At 42.1% G+C, this 20812-nt stretch overlaps 1 protein-coding gene across 2 annotated transcripts; it reads right to left on the reverse strand.

Moving 5' to 3' along the window:
- Positions 1-5475: 5475 nt before the first annotated feature.
- LOC147458695 (protein HEADING DATE REPRESSOR 1-like) lies at positions 5476-7048 on the reverse strand. Of its 2 annotated transcripts, none has more exons than XM_086510135.1 (3): positions 6565-7048; positions 6000-6355; positions 5476-5883 (listed from the first exon to the last, which is right to left on the reverse strand). In XM_086510135.1, the coding sequence occupies exons 1-3, from the start codon at positions 6692-6694 to the stop codon at positions 5662-5664; spliced, it is 708 nt and encodes a 235-aa protein (XP_086366261.1). In that variant the 5' UTR covers positions 6695-7048; the 3' UTR covers positions 5476-5661. The 2 variants fall into 2 exon arrangements, with proteins under 2 accessions (XP_086366261.1, XP_086366262.1); XM_086510136.1 differs by having other exon boundaries at positions 6000-6352; positions 6565-7023.
- Positions 7049-20812: the final 13764 nt, after the last annotated feature.

A 20812-nucleotide genomic window follows, 5' to 3' on the forward strand; every position in this document is an offset into this window, starting at 1 on the left:
GCAGATCCAAGACAGTAGAATTTGCTTCTTCTAGCTGCCCATCTGTCTTCGGATGAAACGACGATGAGAACTTAAAGCGTAGTGCCCATATTCTCAAATATGCCTCTCCAGAATAGACTTGTCATCCCTAGATCACGATCGCTGACAATTAACTGTGGCATACCATGGTACTTAAAAATATTGCACATAAAGAGACGTGCCATCTAATCTGGTTTTATCTTCTTCCTAACAGGAATGAAATGAGCTTGTTTGCTGAATCTACAAATAATGGTCCAGATTCCATGTCTGTGTTCTTGGGAGATCAAAGATAAAATCCATAGCTATGCTTTCCCATGGTTTGTCTGGAATCGGCAATGTCTGTAACAACCCTGGTGCCTTTTGCCTATCAAAGTTGACCTTTCGGCAAATCGCGCATGCTCGCACAAAGGCATCGACATCTCTCCTCACGGTAGGCCAATAAAAGAATGTCTCAACCGCTTTCACTGTAGCATCTATACCATGATGCCCTGCATACGGTGGGACATGACTCTCTATGATGGCAACAGCCTCAGCCCAATAACAATGAGGCATATTCTTCTCATTCATCAACGCTCTAGCAACCTCTATAATATGTTTGTTGTTCCGCTCAGCAACACCATTTTGTTGCAAAGTATACCTGCATGAAAACTGCCTCTGAATTCCATGCTTTTTCAAAAAACCGTTGAATTCATTGGAGAAGTATTCTCCCCCTCCATCTGACCTCAAGCACTTTACATGTTTCCCAGTCTGTTTTCAACCATAACTTTGCAATTTTGAAAATACATAAACACCTTGATGCCAAGCCGTGATGACATCTCTTTCATATTTGTCTGATATCCAAGTTGATGTAAAAATTTTCTTGAATTTTACCCACGTTGCACATGCTTCTCTATGTAACAACAGAGTAGACCACCATGTCTGAGCAGTTCCTTTCAAGTAAGATGCCGCCCTTCGCACCTTGGAAGTGTTTCATGAACTCACCCCCAGAGAAGGCAACGTCAAACTGTTGTGTAAACTCAAGGGCTTGATGGGTGTCCTGGTCGCCTGAAAACGTCTCAAACCTGATGGCCTGACCTCTTTCCTTGAACACCTTGGTCCTCTTGCTCATTTGTTCACTGTCAAAAGAAAACGAGCTCTCCTCTTCTTAATTGCTAGATGGCCTCCCATACCTTATAAACTTTTTCAGAAATTTGCTTTTCTTGCTTTTTCTTCGCTTCTTCCACCTTTTCTTATCCTCACTAGAACTATGCACCTATGGTGCTAGTCTAGGAGAGCAGAGATTTCCATTGCCTTTAGAGGACGCCCATAGCAGGACAGCCTTAAGCATGTATCCTCTCTCTCCAAATCCATCTTGTTGCCAAGAGAAGATGCGGTTTTTCTTGTTTCAAGTCCATCTTGGGGTTGTTGCCAATGCCGAGGTTGAGTTAGAGATCTCGTGTGCATTAGCAGATGGCGGTAGCAAAAGCAGTTGTATGTATCATGGGTTTATCTATCAAGGGCATGTCACATCTATGCAAGACCACCCTTGGTCGCTTGTATATGCAACTTTGTATCAGCATGGAGAGCATTTCCCAAATCTCTCTCTCTCTCTCTCTCTCTCTCTCTCTCTCTCTCTCTCTCTCTCTCTCTCTCTCTCTCTCTCTCTCTCTCTCTCTCTCTATTCTCAGATGTCCTCTCTTTCTACCTCAGTGATCTCTCTTCTCTTTCGTTGTCTTGTATATATACGTGGATCAAGGGCTAGTCCGTGTCTTCATTACTTCTTCCATTGCCTATTTTGACAATGATATGGTGCACATTTTTGGAAAGTGACTGCCTCGAGCATTTTTCTCAAGTTCGAGAAGACAGAGCTTGAGAGAACAAACTGATAAATAAGAAAAAGTGTGCAATCTTTTTCCCGCGTATTCCAATCTGCTCCAAACCACATATGGGTCGTCCATGTGACTCTTAGATTTCTATTCAAACTTTTATCATCGAGTCTCCATGTGGAAGAATATCTTTTAGGACCAAGAGGATCTCTTTAACATTTTCCCCTACCGGAGTAGATCAAACAAAACAATTTTCCACTGATAAAGTAAGTAGACATGTCTCGACTTGCATTCGATATCTCATTATGTTTCGAAAATTGTTCAAGTTTTCCCTCAGAATTGAGTCCAGCTTCAACATCTCCAAGATTGCCTAGATAGATAAATTAAAGCACCCACACTTGGAGACAACTATTTATAAGCGAAAGGGATGTCGTTAATTTAGCTATAGCTTAGGGTGCGTTTAGACTACGCACACGCCTATGTGTTGATGCCCCTTTTCCACATTGCAACCCATTCACACTGTTGGACAAGCGAATATTATGATGTTCGATGTACGCCCGCATTTAAGGAGCTGCACATCCTTTTCCGAGGGTTGAAGGCTACCCGCGTTCATGGTGGGTCCGGAACGTCCTCAGGATTTTTTTGGCAAATTGCTAGCTACCACATCATGGGCATAGCTCATTGTCCACGCAATTTGAACGCTGCCTTGGGACTTACAATTCTTAATGGATTATCGCATACTTGAATCCACATGTGAGAGTATATTCCGCATGCAACGTCAAAAAATCCTTGCCCAGGACGATGTTTGAGAAAAACCATTTGCCTTAACATACAAAATTCCATTTCTTGAATTTGCAAAGAGGAAACTTTTAAAAATTAGGTTACTTTTCTCTATTTTGGGGTGGAATTTCTCCTTTTCCCCTTGCCCTCAACATGCATTTTTGGAATTGGAAACGACACGATATTAAGCTCAGACACATTAGATAGGTGAGAGAGTATCTACAAGGAGTATCTTACCATCCAAAACACACATCTTTAATGCGGTATGCGATGGGTGAATTAAAGCATCCTTGAGAATTTGTTTAGTAAGATAAGGGTTTTTCCGATGCATCACAAGGTGGGTGATAGGAGCACTAGAATGATTTGAATACTGGTTCTCAAAGCTTTTCAGAAAAGCTTTTTTTTTTTGGGAAAAGCGGTCTTTTTTGCAAAATATGTACATGTTGCATCACATGTGAGTGATGAGTGCATCCGGGGACACCTGGGCAAGTGTGTACGAGCATATTGGACTAATCTTTCTCTAAATTTTTGCAGGTTTTCAGTTACCAGCCACCCACTTTTATAAGTGGGCAAGCACTTACATAAAAAAGGGCCCAAAACTAGGTGCGCTAAAAACAGCACCTCCTCTCTCTTTAGCAATGTCTACTCTATCTCAGCCCTCTCCCTCTCCTCTCTACCCTAAGCATAGGCTGCAGTCTATTTTTGCGTGAAAATCGAAGAGGGCCCCCCCCCCCATTTTGAGGGGCTGCCTTGTGGCTATAAAATCGGCCCATCGTTCTCTCTCATGGATAGAAAGTACTAAGATACAAGTGTCATCGAGAGAAGACACCTAGATGCTTCCCCATTAGTTTTGGGCATTTTGCAGATCTCAAACACCTTTTTGGTGTCTCTAAGCTCACCTACAGCTGCCCAAAGTGCTTTGTGTACAAACCGCAGCCTGGTTCTAACCAAGTTAATTTATCACAAAGAAGTGCTTCTGAAGACAGTTGCAACACGGAGATTTTCTCTGTTTACAGCCCATAGACGTCTAGGATGGGGCTGTAACCAACAGATCATCCTTCACACCTATAGGGTGTGCAGGATCAAACGAAAAAGATTCTCTCTACAGTTTCTTCCGAGATCGCTTTCCAACTACCAAGTCATGACAAGCCATTGTGTTTCTAGTTTGGGACTCTTTTGAAGATGGTTTGTTGCAAGTATTGTTCCTCTCAGAAGAAACAATGTAAGGCTTTTGAGCCTCTGGTCGAGTTACTTCATGATCGGACTAAGTTTTCATCAAGAAGTCCTCAATTTGGGCATTGGTCCTAAGACAGCGTACATGCCTTGAGACCTAAGAGTCAAAGGCTCCCAAGATTGAGATCTAGGTTGTAGTAGACAACAAGTCTGAGATTGAAGAGTAGAGTCTGAGATCTCTATTTGAGCAGAACTCTTATCATCAGAGTGAGATCGATCGGAATAATCCAAAGGGTTGTCTACCCTTCCTACACCCTTTGCCCCATCTCTCTCTCCTCTTCTTTAATCTCTCTCTCTCTCTCCCATGCTCCTGTGTCACAATCCCTTCCATTGCACTTTAATACAGTCACAAACACTCTCCTCCTAAAAAGGTGGTCCATGCTTAACTCTTGGTCGTCAAAACACTTCCATGCTGCACAATGACTTTCTGTATAGACTCTTCTCACTTTAGGATGCTAACCACCTTTTCGTTTGCAAGAAAAAGTGGCTGGTTTCTATTACTTGAGAAACCTTTGAGAACGCCCAAATGGTGCTAAACCTGGGGGCGAGAATAAAAGATGCTCGAAGGCAAGTCTAACAAAACCATATACAACTTGCCACGTGGGCAAAACTGAAAAACTGAAGGGCCAGGGAGAAAAACCTCTCCTAAAGAAAGTAAAAAGTGCCCTAGCCATCTAAGGGATAGAGGATGTCAACAGTCAACTGCCTCTAAAAGGTAAGACACTCCCACCAAAAGCATGCCCAGCAGCTGTACACCAAAGTCCACGATAACCAAAAAGCCACCAGTGGTGTCGTGGAGTAAAGAGCTGGCTGCCAAGGCAGCTTATGTCAAGCGAAGCCCGCCAACTGGTACCATCTGAAACCAGGGAGCTGAAGAAGCACAGAGCAGAGGAGCCAGTCGACAACAAAAACTGGCATTACCAAAAAATCCACTGAGGAAAGAGGAAAGTATAAAGGGAGCCAGTATGAGCGCTAATCTGGAGCTACCAAAGAGGTCTCGATCGCCGGACACTTGCTGAAAGTGGCTCCTCTAATCCAAAGATTGGGAAGAAACTCCATGGAGACAGTAGAGGAGGCTGACTTTTTCTCTAAACCTGATTCTCTCTTAACTTGATTTGCTCTCTTGGTAGATTTTCTCTCTAAAATTTTATAAATTCTCTTTCCAAGAGTAGATTTGGCGCCACATATTTGAGTGAATTTGGATACCATTATCCAGAATCAACTGTACTTTCCATGTCTAGAAGAAAACTGTGCTCTGCGAAAAAGGTTCACACCATTCGCTATTGCTGGTCCTGTATAAAGACATCTTCACCTTCCCTATCACGGAATTTATCCAGAGTACTCTGATGGAAGAGGGCCAGAAGAGGAACCTTGAATGTCAGCCATCAATTGAAGAGTTTTTCTTTTATAATGAAGAAGATTGTTTTCTCTTGGCTCTCCCATGTAACACAGAATCATCTCTTTACTGGGGGTCATCACGCTATCCAACTGCCAATAAACCCATATGATTATGCTACAAAAAATACCTGCCAGCCTGCTTCCTCTTTAGCAAAATAACATGTTCAGCCTCGCTTTGGCAAAGCTGTTCCCACACACCAAGCCCCACCTTCCAGCCACTTACACAGATGACAAGGTCACAACCAGAAGACACTGATGTATTATTGAAGCAAAACAAATGCACTCGAAATTTTGTATACAATCTCCTCACCTTGAACCCGATATCTCAGTAATCTTTGAATAGAAACTTATACATATAACACAGTAGAATGAGTAGAGCATGTACAGGGCCCAACCTCGGTTAACCAAATACCAAGCTTTGGTGCATCTAGCTGTTGATCACTTGACAATCATCTACCTGCTCAGCATCAGCATCTTCTTCTAGTTCATTAAGCATTGTCACTAGCATGTCTGCTTGAGCTTGAAGGGTTGCCTTCTCTCTTTCTGCCTGCAACCGTTTCTGCCGCTCCTGTTGCAACTCCATTTGGAGGTGCTCCATGGTCCTTGCATCCTCTTCCAGCTGCTCATTTAGTCCGTTTATCTCTCGGTCCTGCAAAGAGATTAACCACTTCAATGAAGAGCCAAAAGGAAACTTATTCAACACAAAAACGCTCATTAATTTTTTGGTTCATCAGCTGCTTAAGCTCAATCTTGAATGAGTCAGACCTTGCGGTTCATTTCCTGTACTGCTATTCGCCTCATGCTTTCTACAACATCCACATTGACAAGCTTGCGCTTCTTCCCAATAACCCACCCTCGGGGATAAGATGCAGCATCGAAATCCGGAGGGGGAAGAAAGCTATCGAATGCCTTGACAGAATTAGGGCCCAGGGGTTCAAACAAAGCACGCCTACGCTCGCTCAACATCTCCACATCCTCTCCATTGATCACCTGATTACTCTCCTCCAACTCAGAAAACTGCCTCTTGGTTTTAGACAATCGTGACCTAGCTGGGGTTCTTGCATCTAAGGGAGGTGTGCATAACAGGTCCTCATCCAAAACATCATCTGCAACAATATCTGCTGATTGTTTGAAAAAAAAAATCAGCCATCTGAATTCAAACAAATGAACAGAAGACAAAACTGAACAACAATGCAGCTGAGACTATGCATATCAATTAACAAGGTGACGCGCAATTAGTGAGGTGGCAAATGATCCACTAACAAGATGGATACACACATTTCAGATCATCAAAATCACATAGGCTGATAGGGATTGGAAGAGAGATCACCTTTCATTTTGCTGCGTACTCGTGTGAAGCTCTTCCCGTTCACATGCTGTCGCTCATCAGGTTCCAAAGAAGGGGAGAGCTTTTCCTCGGCTGGACTCAGGTCAAGCCCTTGAAGAACGGGAAACTTCATGGCACGTCAGAAGATATCCCCTTTCTCCTCAATCTGTGAGAGATCCAGAGCACATAGAGGTCTCTCAAGTGTTGTCTTTCTCCCTCTTTAACCAAGTACCTCAACCTTGAAACTCAATCAAATAGATCGAGCCTGGAAAGCTCCAATGACTAGCTTCAAGCTCACATAAAGCAGCAAACAGATTAAGCGAGCAGAGACACAGACACGGTGAGCGAATCGGTGACGAGGTGAGGTCGCAATCGTTAGCAGTGAGGGTGAGAATGGGCGTTGAGCGTAGAGCGGCCATAAGTGCGCCGGACAGTAAGAGACATAGATGATAAATGTATCACGTTGGTAAAATTATTGTTTACAACTTAGGATTCTCGCCGCTCGGACATCTGTTTCACCATTGAGTGACGCAACAGGTATAAGAGTGGATTCGCGCACAGAAGTGAGGCTCAAGAGTTATGCACATCGCCTCCATTGTTGTTTGCAAAAAAGTGGTTCTCGATATGGTCGGTAGCTTGGTATGGGGAGAGGATAAATTTGGCCACATTCACACTTACTAGTTTGAAGGCGACAAGGACATGAATTGTCAATTTTGACGGCCCAAATTGAGACTCAATTCATGTGGAAAACAAGATACCCAATTCATGTAGGTCACATGCTGCAATCATTCCATGTACTAGTGTTCCAAACCAGCCTACCGGCCGGTTTGTCCCACTTCACCTTTGGCAAGAGATAGAGACACGGAGAGAGAGAGAGAGAGAGAGAGAGAGAGAGAGAGAGAGAGAGAGGGGTGTGTGTGTGCGTGTGTGTGTGTGAGAGCAATAAACAATTAAAAACTACACCATTGAAGTATGTATACATTATGGTAAGAAAAAGGGTTGCTTTCATTAAGAAGACTATTATGTACAGCAACTTAATTGTTTGCCCGTGAAAATAATCCAAAAACACCCGACTATGCAAGTTTTAATCATGTTACCTGCATCCATCATAAACCAAGAGCATGAGGATTGGTTTATAGATTGCAGGTGTCAATAGATTAAAGCATGTATTATAGATGTCCACATAGAGAGAGTTTAGGAGATTGGGGACTTGGTTGGCCATGGTTGGAATGTGGGTGGCAGTGTAAGGGCCAAGAAGAATTTCCTCTATCCTTTGGCTCAAAGGGTTCCATGCTGCTGCTTTTAGGTAGCATATGGTTGGTAGGTCCATAGCTGAGGGGCAGTCGGTTTTCTTCACATGTTATGGGTAAGTGGGGTTATGGGGTTGAAAGATCATGGGGTATTAACGCCATGCAAAGTAGTGAAATGGTCCACACATGCGGGGTACCGTAGGTATCTTACGCCCATTTATTCCCATGATGCGTTGTCCTTAATGGGTTTAGACCACACAAATTCTTTATTTTTCAAAAAGTGATGCATCACATATAGGACCTTGACAAAGTCAGTGGCTAACACGATAATCATGAATATGCTAGTGTAACGCTCTTCTTCATTTTCATTAGATAGTATCTCCCAAATTCCCCACATAGCTTTGCTTTCATTGGGAGAGCCCATTAAAACATTGATTCGTTTTTCCTCTAGTAGCGTGAATCAAACTCGTGACCTCGCACTAACAAAGAGCCAGAAGGGCTAAGCCAATCTACCATGGGCAGCTCTGTGTCATGGATGCCAGAGTCTAGATATTTTAAAAAACACCTTACTAGTCCCTCCTCTTTAGCTGACACATGTCCTACCTACAACACCTAGCAACCCTGCTTGGCTCGCACGCCCCCACCTCGTCTAACTGCTAGTCGTTTGGTGAGCTAGCACTTGTCATGGGCCGTCCTTTTCCCCTTCAAGATTCAGCTTGGGGGTATCTACTACAAAGATTCGGCTAAAAATCGCCTAGTCCAAAATTAAGGCCACATACTTGCCCATGGAAACTCCTTAAATAGTGCAATGGGCGTTGTTTCTCAAGAGGCTTTGATGACTACCTTATTTGTGGAATGAGTGTTGGCACTTAGAACTCTTTTTTAATGAATATGTTTTTCCATGCCTTGCTCTTGCATGATGTTAGATGTGTGTTATTTCCCAAGAGCCCTTAAATGGTACTTTCTTAGTGAATTTGTTAGCCCATGGCAACTCCTTGTAAAATGGCATATGCATTCAAGGCGCATGCATAGGCAATATTATTTTGAGGTAGGTCCTCACTTTGCAAAACAACCTAGAGCTTCTTCTTTGATCTATCTATGTTGTATAAACCTAAATCTTAGATGACACCTTGCACCAAAACTTATTACAATTGTTATACATTCCCTAAAAATACTTAATAATCTGCTCATGTCAACTCCTTACATACTTCCATATGCATTCAAGGCACCATTTATGTGTCGTTATCATGACCATTAGTGCACAACATCAACCCTCTCTTATGGTTGAGCATTGTTGTTTTTGTCTCATGTATTGATAGAGTTAATAGTTTCTCAAGAGCAATTTCCAAGGTGCCATCAAGGGTTTTAAAAATCTTGATTAACACTTTTTCATTAGAGTTCATTCGAGGGTTGTCTTATTTTCACATTTCATCTACTCTTCATAGTCCTTGAGCCCCCAACACATGGCCACGTAGGACAGACGATAGAACAAAGGAAGAGAGAGAGAGAGAGAGAGAGAGAGAGAGAGAAAGAGATGTGTGCTCTTTCTCCTAAGTACGCCTTGGTTAGTCAAGTATAGCGAGTTAATGTTAGAGCTTTGCTGGCTGTGGGCGAGAAAACCCTACAATTATTCCATTCTCATGCCTTGAGAATCAGGAGGCATGACACATCTTCACATCATACACAACCTTGTAACACAAAAATTAAGATATGCATCTCCATAATCAGTTACACAATTGTGTCTCTCTATGTATCCTAATATCTAATCTCTCCCCTATGTGCAGTATGCCATCTCTACTCTCATCTTCTTTCACATTGTGTGCCTGGACGCTCTCTTTCTAATCACGATATGGTGTATGTACATGAAGTGGGAGCCTCTTGGCCTTTCCCCTTTACATGGTATCATTTTCCATGTGATGATCTCGGACTTGTATTTGCCCCCACATATACTTATGGTAAATTGCAAGAGGCCAATTGGGTCCACCTAGACAAGTCCCAACCTTGCATTGCAAAGACCACCTAGGCCCAAAACCTTCTTGCTAAAGGTGAATCAGTACCTTACTATTACCTAGATGCAGATGACAACATTGGGCTTTTGCTACATCTCTTGAGGACTGCGGCTTAGCCTAATACACATCACCCAAGTCGTCGCCAATTTTGCAAGCGAGCCTTGTTGTTGCACATGTGAATAATGCCCTGGCGCCCCTTCGAAAGATCTACAGACTTTTCTTATCAGAGAATATTTGTCTTTTTTTATGAACACACATCCCTAACTCTACTGATTGATGCAAATGTTGTGAAAGCCAACAATGCAGTAGCCATTGTGGTTTTCAAAGCCCATGAAACTTGCCATGTTTCAGATAATGATGTTGATGAAGAGGACACCATCGTTGTCACGGAAAAATTCAACTCATTAACCATGGACAGCATAGCCAACCCTCTATAGCCTTTAGCCATGTTACAAAAGCTAAACTATCTTACTCCCGCTTCTTTAGCCTCTTGATCCCACCCGATTCTACACAACCTGCAAAGCTGCCAAACTTATAGATCGTGGCCAGCCTATCTCTTGCATGATGGTTGCCTAATTGTGCATGGAGTGGAAAATGCAGCTCTGAGGGAGCATGAGCGAGGGGGGGAGAGAGAGAGAGAGCAAGAGGAGGAAGTGGCTTCTTCACTTACCATCTTGAGCTCAGCCAGGTCAGGCCACTTGATCAGGTGGTTCTCACTCTTCACTCACACACACACGTGGGAGAAGGGGGAAGGGGGGGGGGGGGGGGGGGGGGGGGGGGGGGGGGGGGGGGAGCACCAACTGTGGTTGCCATTCTCCTTGGTAGAGCACTGGTTGCATCAAGAAGACCATAACAATATATATTTGTGTATATATATATATGTGTGTGTGTGTGTGTGTGTGTGTGTGTGTGTGTGTGTGTGTGTATATATATATATATATATATATATATAAGTGTGTGTGTGTTTGTGTGTGTGTGTATAGATAGATAGATAGATAGAGAGAGAGAGAGAGACTGGAGGGTGGTGGACCCGGTTCAACTCACACTACTAAAGCATCGTAAGGAATTTCAAGTTTGGAAGCGCAACAACAAGCATGCATGCCTTATGGCCCACGCTGTTAGCCCACTAAGAGAGCAAATGGATTTGCAAAGGAATAAAGCAGAAGCCCACATTATTCAACATGTGTAAAGTGCATCCTCCTTGTCATTGTAAAATTACATAGAGATTATAACAAAGAAAATAGATGCAGTAGTAACTACAAACACAACATATGGTTTCTACAAAAGGAAGATGACGGGTTAAGTTTGCATACCTCTCATTGTATCAGTGTAGGGTGGTGGCGAGCAATGATAACGCTCAGAAAGGGCTTCTTCTACACATCACTGGTATTCTTCCCTCCACAAAACTTGTGCAATTCGTATATTGTTGCTTCTATGTAGGCATCAGTGCACCAATGGCACCAAGAAGAAGGTGGAGAGTGAGTTAGAGAGAGTAATTGTATGGCGAGCATGCAAGGAGTAATGTTCCTATTTGAGGCATCAATAGCCAAAACAAAGCGATAGTGCCATCAAGGGCACATAAGCCAACACATGCACATAATTAGAGCCATTGAATGTTGTGGCAACAACACTTCTCTCACTCAAGCAAAGATCGAGGTTGCTTGCTATGCTAGAAGTTGTTCCCTTAGGTTGGTTGGAAAGTGGACACAATACTACATGATTGCAAGTTCTTGCTCTTGGAAACAGTGATGGTGAGGGTGAGCACCAACAATCTCTCTCTCTCTCTCTCTCTCTCTCTCTCTCTCTCTCTCTCTCTCTCTCTCTCTCTCTCTCTCTCTCTCTCTCTCTCTGTGTGTGTGTGTGTGTGTGTGTGTGTGTGTGTGTGTGTGTGTGTGTGAGTGTGAGTGTGTGTGTGCGCGCGCGCGTGTGTGTGAGTGTGTGTGTGTGTGTGTTTGAGAGATATTCAATGTGTAAATAGAGCAACACCTAATTAGGTGACTACGCAGAGTGAGCTCCTTCAAGGTGAGTGCATGAAGCAAGCGATGAATGGGGGCCACAATCCAATGCAAGGAATGAATTGCAAGTAGTATAGCCAATAGGCCCCAAGTGCCTTTATATCCACTTGATTAAGGCCTTGCTACATTTCCCAATCTAGTATCATTTCATTGCTCCTTTCATTTAACGTTGCCCGAGTTGTGAAGATCGCTCTCTAGCCTTGTTTTTCTGTCGATCCACTGCCATCCACCCCCTCCAAACATTTCTTTTGCAAAAATAGCCATCCACAACACGAGAGAGAGAGAGAGAGAGAGAGAGAGAGAGAGAGAGAGAGAGAGAGAGAGAGAGAGAGAGAGAGAGAGAGAGAGAGAGAGAGAGAGATACAAATGTGGGAGGATTGATCACTAGAGAGCTCCTCAAAACTCACCCAAAACTCGTTTGGGGGTCACCAAAATCACATATGAAAGTAACAATAATATGAGTTACACTTAGAGAGAGAATGACAACCTTTAAACATATAATGCATCGATTGAACAGCCCGTTGCCTAGAAAAAGGCTCATATCATGTGCAATTCACAAGAGAGATGTCAACTACTTGCAGCTTATAGCTATCCATTAACATGAGCCATTGCGCTCCTCGTTCATAACTTGGAACTTGGAAGCTACCCTGTCATGCCCCCCAAGGGACTGAGGCCTTGAGCAAAGAGAGAGAGAGAGAGAGAGAGAGAGAGAGAGAGAGAGAGAGAGAGAGAGAGAGAGAGATAAATAGATTTTGTTATCATCCTTGGAGGTCAAATATGACCTATGGGACCAAAGTTACATGTGATGTAGTATGTGTGTGGCTAATGAGTGAATCTTGATGCTCAAAATTTGTGGTGATGAGAGTCGCAATGGAGAGCCCACATTGTGGTTGGGATAGGAAAGTGTGTAGGTCTAAGTCATGCTTAAAATATTAGGGAAGCAAGTTCGAATGTGACCAAAAGCTAAGCACTCTAGTAGTGTGTGGTACTCAAACTAAACATGCAGTGAGCATAATGTGCACAGTCGATTTGACTCCTCCATTGCCCCAATGCCCTGTCTCACATCGAAGGCAGTGGGAGTCAAGCTAAATGGTTGCGATAGTGCATATCGTTGACAAGGGGATACGCTCAAGCATGTAAATGTGAGTATGATTTCCCCTTTCAGCAAAGAACATGGTTTTGTAGTTGGGGGCAATATGGGTGGTGCAATGTATGAAGCGTGACCCACCGAATTCCTCCCAAGCCGTAATACATTGGCATTGTAGAAAAGCTTCATTCACTTGCGGGTCAATTGAGGCATCATGTAGCAAGTGTAATGCATCCCATCTCCCAAACCACTTATGTATGTCTTGCATCCATCCAGTGCTCAATATCTTACTTTTATGCGTCTTTTGAACTTTTTTGCTTGCTTCCCATGCATTTGTAGGAAGTTGACATGAGGAGTTTTGACACATCTTTATCATGTACTCCACAATCCTTTCCATGCCCATAATCTCAATTGGAAGAGATCCCGACTCAAGAAGTAGGAGCATATATGGTGTTTGTGTCTTAACTTGGATAAAGTTTGTAAGAAAACGCTTTTGGACATTCTCAAACTCTTTCCAAGTAGACTTTGAGATGCTCCCACCCCACACTTCAACTCCACAAAGAAGAACTGATGTCACCAATGTGTCAACACGGTACTTCTTGAGAACCCAATACTTGATGTTTCCCGCATTACACATGTTCTCAAATGCATAGTATGCTCTCTTTCCCGCTTCCAAACGACGCATAGCACATTCATTCCACTGGTGATTGGTTGGAACCTCAAGGCCAAGGTACTTCAATCTCTCAACAACTTCAAGTTGTGTCTCATTGTTGTACACAATGCATGGCTTCTCCTTATGGTTGGTTTTCACAAGCATAACCTTTGTTTTGGATTCATTCACAATCAGTCCACTATGCAAGCAAAAGTTCTCAAGGACAACCATAAGCTTTTGTGCATGTTCTAAAGTGTGTGCTAGAAGCACTACATCATCCGCATACAACAAAAGCATGATTACCACATTGCAAATAGTGACTCCTTAAATGTCTTCTTCTTACATAAAGTCAAGTACCATTTGTTCCAATTCATCGATACATAGACTAAAGATAGTTGGTGACAATGGACATCCTTGTTTAACCCTAATAGTACTCACAAAAAATTATGAAATTCCTCTTCCCATGCGCAATTGACACATCACCTTCTCATAGATTCAAGAAACCGCAACCATAAACTCACTTGGCACTTGGAATTTCTCCATTCTTCTCCACATCTTGTTACATGGAATCATATCAAAGGATTTTTTTAAGTCCACAAAACAACAATATAATCACTTGTCTTTCAACCAACTTTCCTCCATGAGAACACGAAGAGTGACAAGATGATCAATGGTGCTACGGCATCGGCGAAAACCCGTTTGTCCTTTTGCTTGTTAGTCATTATCTTCAGCCCAATCACTCAATTTCATCTCCATTATACACCCAAAAAAATTACCATAAGAGACCCAATCATTATAGTCTAGTAGTTGTTTACATTCTTTACATCCCCTCCTTTATGCAAAGGCTTGACCCAATTAGTACTCCAATCATAAGGCATATCACGTTGAAGTGCAAGGTTGAACATATCACACATCCACTCATGTGTAAAATCTCTCGTCTATTTAATCATCTCTGGCTTAATACCTTGAAGATCTCCCACTTTGCGAGTGGCCAACTTTTCAAGCCCACCGCATGTAATGGAAATGGCCTATGAACTTTGAGAATAGCGGAATTAAGAGAATTAGAGTGAGCATTTTTGTGAGATTACTTTGAGAATATGGAGGGTGAACCTAATTAATGGTAGCAACATAAACATAGTACATAATTAACTTGGCATGAACAATACTTTTGCAAGAGAGAGAGTATTAGAGAACATGACAATAGATGAGGACCGGATTTACTTGGAGCCGGTCCCCCTCCAAAAGGCGTTTGTATTATGAATTCTCCCATGAAGAGAGACTTTGTTACAATACAATCTTTGTGTTCCTTGTGACCTTGGTGACGCTATGAAGATGGAAAGCTTCATGCATCACGAGCTTAACATAAACTTTGCAAAAAGCATTAACTATCCCAAGCCTAAGTCCCAAGGCCTCAAACACCTTTGAAGGTGGAGAGAGCTAGCGGAGAATGAGGGTAGGAAAGAGGAAGAAAAAACATTTCATAGGAGAAACAAATAGTTCCTCACTTATCATCACTCCTTGCTTATCATAGCATAATAGCATAGTAATGAAGATGAAGAAGATGGCAAGCTTAAGCATTGAAGCATGGCTCTTGGTTGGATTTGCATTCCATAGCCAAGAGTGTTGGTGTAGGCTCTCCACTTCTCAACAAACTTGGAGAAGGAGATGGAGCTCTTGCATTTTGCAGTCCACACAATGAGAGAATGTGTGTGTGTGGGAGAGTATACCCCCCCTCTCATGCTTGGTCCACACCTCTCTCTCTCTCTCTGTGGTATTATTTTATTATTTCCTCTGAGCATGTGTCCTCTTTTTCCTCTTTGAGAGAAAGAACTTAATTATTTATTTTTATGTATCTAAATTCTCATTGGACCCCTTCAAAACCTATCCAATAGCATTCAAACACATCATGAGGGCCACATGTGGAGGATCATTTGAACATGTGTCTTTTATGCTTATTAAGTCATTTGGTTGAATGGAATGCTTCAAGGACTTACTCAATCAAGCATGGCTCGTTCATGTCTCTTGAGAGTTATCTTTGAATTGAATACTTCTAGAAATTTAATCATTTAAGCATGTGAGAAACACCTCAAGCTTTTGGGTAAAGTTCCCACTAAAACTTAACAAGCCAACAAGCACCTCATGCTTGGGTAGGATTGCCACCTCAAGGTCATCCCTAGCTTGCCTAAGGTCAAAAGACTTTTGAACACTAACTTTTGGACGTCCTTAATGAAGCTAACTCTACGGTCTTTCAGCTTCATCAGGTAGCATTGCTCTTTGACATACCATCTCTCATTTGGACCCATTTACCATTGGCCCCGTGTTGAGATAGATCCGTAAGCACATGTCTATAGTCTAACCCTTGTTCCCGTTTATGATCCCACATTAAACGATCAATTTAATATAAGAAAATCATTTGGGTTGGTTAGATATTAGATTTTGTGACATTACCTCTCTCTTGAAATCATAGTCGTCCTCGACTATGAGGTAAAAGAGATAAAACCATAGTCGTTAGTCAATTTGTCTTAGCGGGTAGAGGATCCCTTTTTACCCTATGACATAATTCCAAGATGGATTACTAATCCATTTGGTGCTTGGGAGACATAGCTACCGCAAGCATGTCTGCTCTTTAGTCCATTTCAACCTCCCAAGTAGAGTGACAAATTCTACATGGTGTTTGAGAGACGTTGTCATCACAAACATGATTCTTAGTATGCATACTACTTAAATTTGTACACAATAAAGAGAGAATTAGTCTTATAAGACAAAAACATTGATCATTTAAAAGAAACGTGTACATTTGCTTACTCTAATGTAGTATTGTAAGCGTTGACAAGGTTCATACTATCCTTAAGCTGGATTCCTTGCATCCATCTAGCATCTCCAAAAGGATAATTTTTGAACTTAATAAGATATCGTCGGATAATCTTACCATGTCTTAGTACCTTGTCTTCATGCTGAAGGATAGCTTCGGGTTGTAGCACCTCTTCTTGGTCTTTGATTTCGGAAGGGTCTTCAATAATTGGTTCATTTGGAGGCTTTCCGTTGTAGGGCTTAAGTAGGCTCACATGAAAAGCATTGTGATGGTTAGGCAACTTGAGTTGATAAGCCACCTCATTGATTGGCTACAAAATTTGAAAAGGACCATAGTATCTTTTTGCTAGTTTAGCATAATACTTTTGATGGCCTGTAGGATTTTTGCGCGTCGTTTGACTCAATCGAGCCTTAGGAAACTTAAGTAAGACCCAATCATTTTCTTTGAATATCAAGGCCCTTCTGTGCTTGTCAACAGCAGCTTTTTGCCTTAGTTGGAGAGATGGATATAGCCTCCTTAATCTTTTGAAAAGATGCTTGCAGGTCACGGCTATACTCATCGTCGACAGCGAAGATCTTCCCATGTACTTTAAGTAGCAAGGGACTTTTAGGTCTTCCCTCTATGATTTCAAAAGGTGCTTTTCTCGTAGAAGTATGGATAGTACTATTATACGCATACTCTACAAGAGGTAAGTACTTTTTCCATTGTGAGCGTTGGTCTACTTCTGTAACATAGGTCTTTAGTAGATCAAGAATCGTAAAATTGGCTATCTCACTTTGGCCATCTGTTTGTGGGTGATAGGCCAAAGAGAAATTCAATCTTGTACCTAGATTTTTGAAGAGACCTTTTCAAAAATTACTGGTCATTCTAGGATTTCTATCTGACACGATGGATGTTGGCAATCCATGGTGTTTGAAAATCTGGGATATGAAGAGAGTTGCCATTTGGTGTGCCTTCATAGTCTTTTTGACACGGATGAAGTGTGTACATTGCCCTCTTCATCAAGGAGTGGTGTTTCATTTTTGTCCATATTTCTCTTAACGTTCTCTTGAGTTCCTGGTATTTGTTTTTATATGCTTGCTTGCTAAACTTGTCGCCTATTGTCCATATTTCCCTATTCCCATGGATAGACTTGGATAATCCAAAGATAAAATCCATGGATTTACTCTCCCATGGTGAATTAGGGATTGGCAATGGCTAGAGTAATCCAGGTTGCTTCCCTCTATCATACTTGGTCTTTTGGCATACCACACATTTTGAAACATACTCTTCTATGTCCACTTTCATGGTAGGCCAATAAAAGTACGTCTCTACTCCTCGAAGGGTAGGTTGAATGCCTCTATGCCCCGCATAGGGAGGAGCATGGGATTCATACATGACTTTCTCACGAAGGGAGTGGGTAACACATAGCCTATTGCCATGGAGAAGATAACCATCCTGCAAGGTGAATGGTTCCTCTTTCTTTCCCAAAGCAAGGGCTGATGTTATGTCTTTAAAGTCAGGGTCAGTAGCATACTCATCTATCAGGGAAGATAGATCATTGTGAGTTGCTATAGACACATCATTAACTTTTGGTCGTCGTGAAAGTGCATCTGCCACTTGATTGTGCTTACCAGCAATGTGAGCAATATGGAAATTAAATTGCGAAAGAAAATTTGCCCACCTCATTTGTTTGTCGGAAAGCTTTGTTTGCGTCATGAAGTATTTGAGACTTTGATGGTCTGTTTGTAAAATGAATGGAGTCTCAAATAAATAGTGCTTCCATGTGTCTAGGTCACGTAGAACAGCTAAAAGATCTTTCTCGTAAATGCCCAAGACCTGTTGATCCGTATTGAGCCTTCGGCTCTCATATGCTATGGCATGCCCTTCTTGAAGCAAGACTGCTCCAAGGCAATCACCACAAGCATCACATTGGACCTCAAATGGCTTTGAGAGATCCGGAAGCATGAGGACTGGTTGAGAGGTAAGCTTCTCTTTGAGCTTGTCAAAAGATTTTTGCTTCTTAGCAGTCCATGAATACTTAACATTCTTCTTTGTTAAGTCATGCAATGATCCTGCTATTTGAGGAAATTTTGCTATGAAGCCTCTATAGTATGCACACATACCGATAAAGCTTTTTAGCTCATGTAAATTCCTTGGATATGCCCATGTTTTTATTACCTCTAACTTTGATGGATCCATACGGATACCATCTTGAGAGATAATATGACCTAAGTATTGAATCTCTTGAAGGAAAAATTCGTTTTTTTTTTTTTTGTTGAGAAAAAGCTTGTTCTCCCTCAATGCTTGAAAATTCACTTGGAGATGTTGCTTGTGTTCCTCCAAGGACTTGGAGTAGATGATGATATCATCAAGAACACTCCAGTGAACTTGCAGTAGGGTCTAAATATTTTCTCCATCAAACGATTGAATGTGGCAGGTACATTGGTCAAGCCAAAAGGCATGACTAGATATTCATAAAGACCAAACATTGTACAAAACGCGGTCTTTAGATATCTTCCTCCACTATCCTTATTTGATGATAGCCACTTTTAAGGTCAATTCTATTGAAGTAGGTAGAGCCTTGTAGCTTATCAAACAGATCTTCTACCCGAGGTACGGGAAATCTGTTTTTGATAGTGATATGGTTTAGTGCACGATAGTCCACACACATGCGATATGTGCCATCTTTCTTTTGCACTAAAAGGACTAGAGAACAAAAGGGAGAGGAGCTAGGCCTCACCATCCCTTTGTCTACCAATTCTTGTACTTGCCTCATAGTCTCCTCTTGTTGAGCTTGGGAAACTCGATAAGGAGGCTTGTTATGTGGTGAGCTACCTGATAGGAGCTCAATTTTCAATGGTCATCATCCCCTCATTTTGGAGGTAAGTCCATAGGGATATCATTGATGAACACATCTTGGAATCCTTTTAGAAATTTAGACATCTTAATTCCTACCATTTTCACTTGATAAACCATTAGCGTCATTAGTGGATTCTTTAACAAAAATCATGTACGCAGAAATCGAGCTTTTCATTGACTTATCAAAAGCTAGTGGATTTACAAGTGGTATAGTACGACTAGACTCATTAGCATCTATATACATGTTCTGTCCCCTGTAGGTGAAGTAGATTCTCCTTTCAGGGAACTTCATGTTGGTAGCCATGCGATCAAACCATGGCGCCCCTAGGATAGCATCCTCACGTTGGAGAGGAGAGATGAAATTAAAGTCTTCTTTGTTGACATAGATTTGGACATGAAGCCTCAACTTCCCAATCAAGGGAGTAACGGAGGCTTGTTGTCCCTTGAAAGCTGTGTCAGCCGTTACAATATCTCCCATCTCAAAATCTTGAATGCCCAACTTGGTGACCAACTCCATTGATATGAAGTTGTGAGTAGAGCCAGGGTCAAACAAGATGAAGGCATCATGCTCCGTTACCTTTCCCCAAGCATAGGAGAGAGGTGATCCTTTGCAATGAGCATCCTCTTTTGGAGCTTCGATAGTGAAAGCTCTAGGAGTTTCATTGCGAGCATTTCTTTTGGGACAAGGACAATAACCATGCCCTTGATCCCCACACTTAAAACATTTGTGATCCTTGAAAAAAGTTTCAAGCTCTTCAGGAGAGAGTTTATTTTTACCTTTGTAAACTCCTTTCTACTTGGACCGATTGTTGTTATTGTTGTTTGAATGGCCTTGGGAAGAATTTTGGGCATTAATTTCTCCCTTTGCATCACTTTTGTCTTTATTTTCCATGGGCTTGACATTCCGTCTAGCCCCTTGTTGGAAATTGATACGCGAAGAAACCATGGTATGGTGGATTACTTCGTTGAAAGAACTAGGCCATTGAGAGTTGACATACTCGACCATCTCTTCAGGTAATCCCACACAAAATTGTTGCTTTTGCTCGGCGAGGTCTATCTTTTGAAAGACAGTAGCCTTGAGATGTAAATCCCAAAACTTGTCCACATATTTGTCCTTTGCATCGCTTGCAAGGAATTGCTTCATGATGAAAACTTGTAGAGTTTTCCATGTCTTTGGGGCTTCGCCATCGCCACAAAGGCTAGCCCACCATTGACGAGCTGATTTTTGGAAGTGCATAGCTACATGGCATAGCTTGGAGGACTCCGTGAAGCCCTCGTCTCCAAAGGCCACATCAAATTGTTGGATGCAGGCCAATACTTTGTCGGTAGCACCAAAGGTGCCATCATAGGTGAGAAAAGAGATACTCTTTCCTCCCTCTGTGAACTTCTTTAGCTTTTGTGACCTTCGCCATGCAGAGTAAGATTTGCGATGTCCTCCCCTCTTGTATTCTCTAGGAGAGTATCCATAGCTTTCATCGGTAGAGGAGGAAGGTGAAGAAGAAGGAGAAGAGGGTGGCCTCTTTCTTGTCCTTTTCTTCCTTTGTTTCCTCTCTTTCCTTTTGGAGTGACGAGGAGAAGGACTATG

Source organism: Adiantum capillus-veneris, chromosome 4, assembly GCF_014529385.1.
Source record: "Adiantum capillus-veneris isolate H3 chromosome 4, ASM1452938v2, whole genome shotgun sequence".
Taxonomy (NCBI): domain Eukaryota; kingdom Viridiplantae; phylum Streptophyta; class Polypodiopsida; order Polypodiales; family Pteridaceae; genus Adiantum; species Adiantum capillus-veneris.

Coding starts and splice junctions, on each gene's coding strand:
- LOC147458695 (XM_086510135.1), bottom strand. CDS start 6,694: ATGAAGTTTCCCGTTCTTCAAGGGCTTGACCTGAGTCCAGCCGAGGAA. Junction 6,356..6,564: donor AGTACGCAGCAAAATGAAAG/GTGATCTCTCTT, acceptor TCAAACAATCAG/CAGATATTGTTGCAGATGAT. Junction 5,884..5,999: donor TACAGGAAATGAACCGCAAG/GTCTGACTCATT, acceptor ATCTCTTTGCAG/GACCGAGAGATAAACGGACT.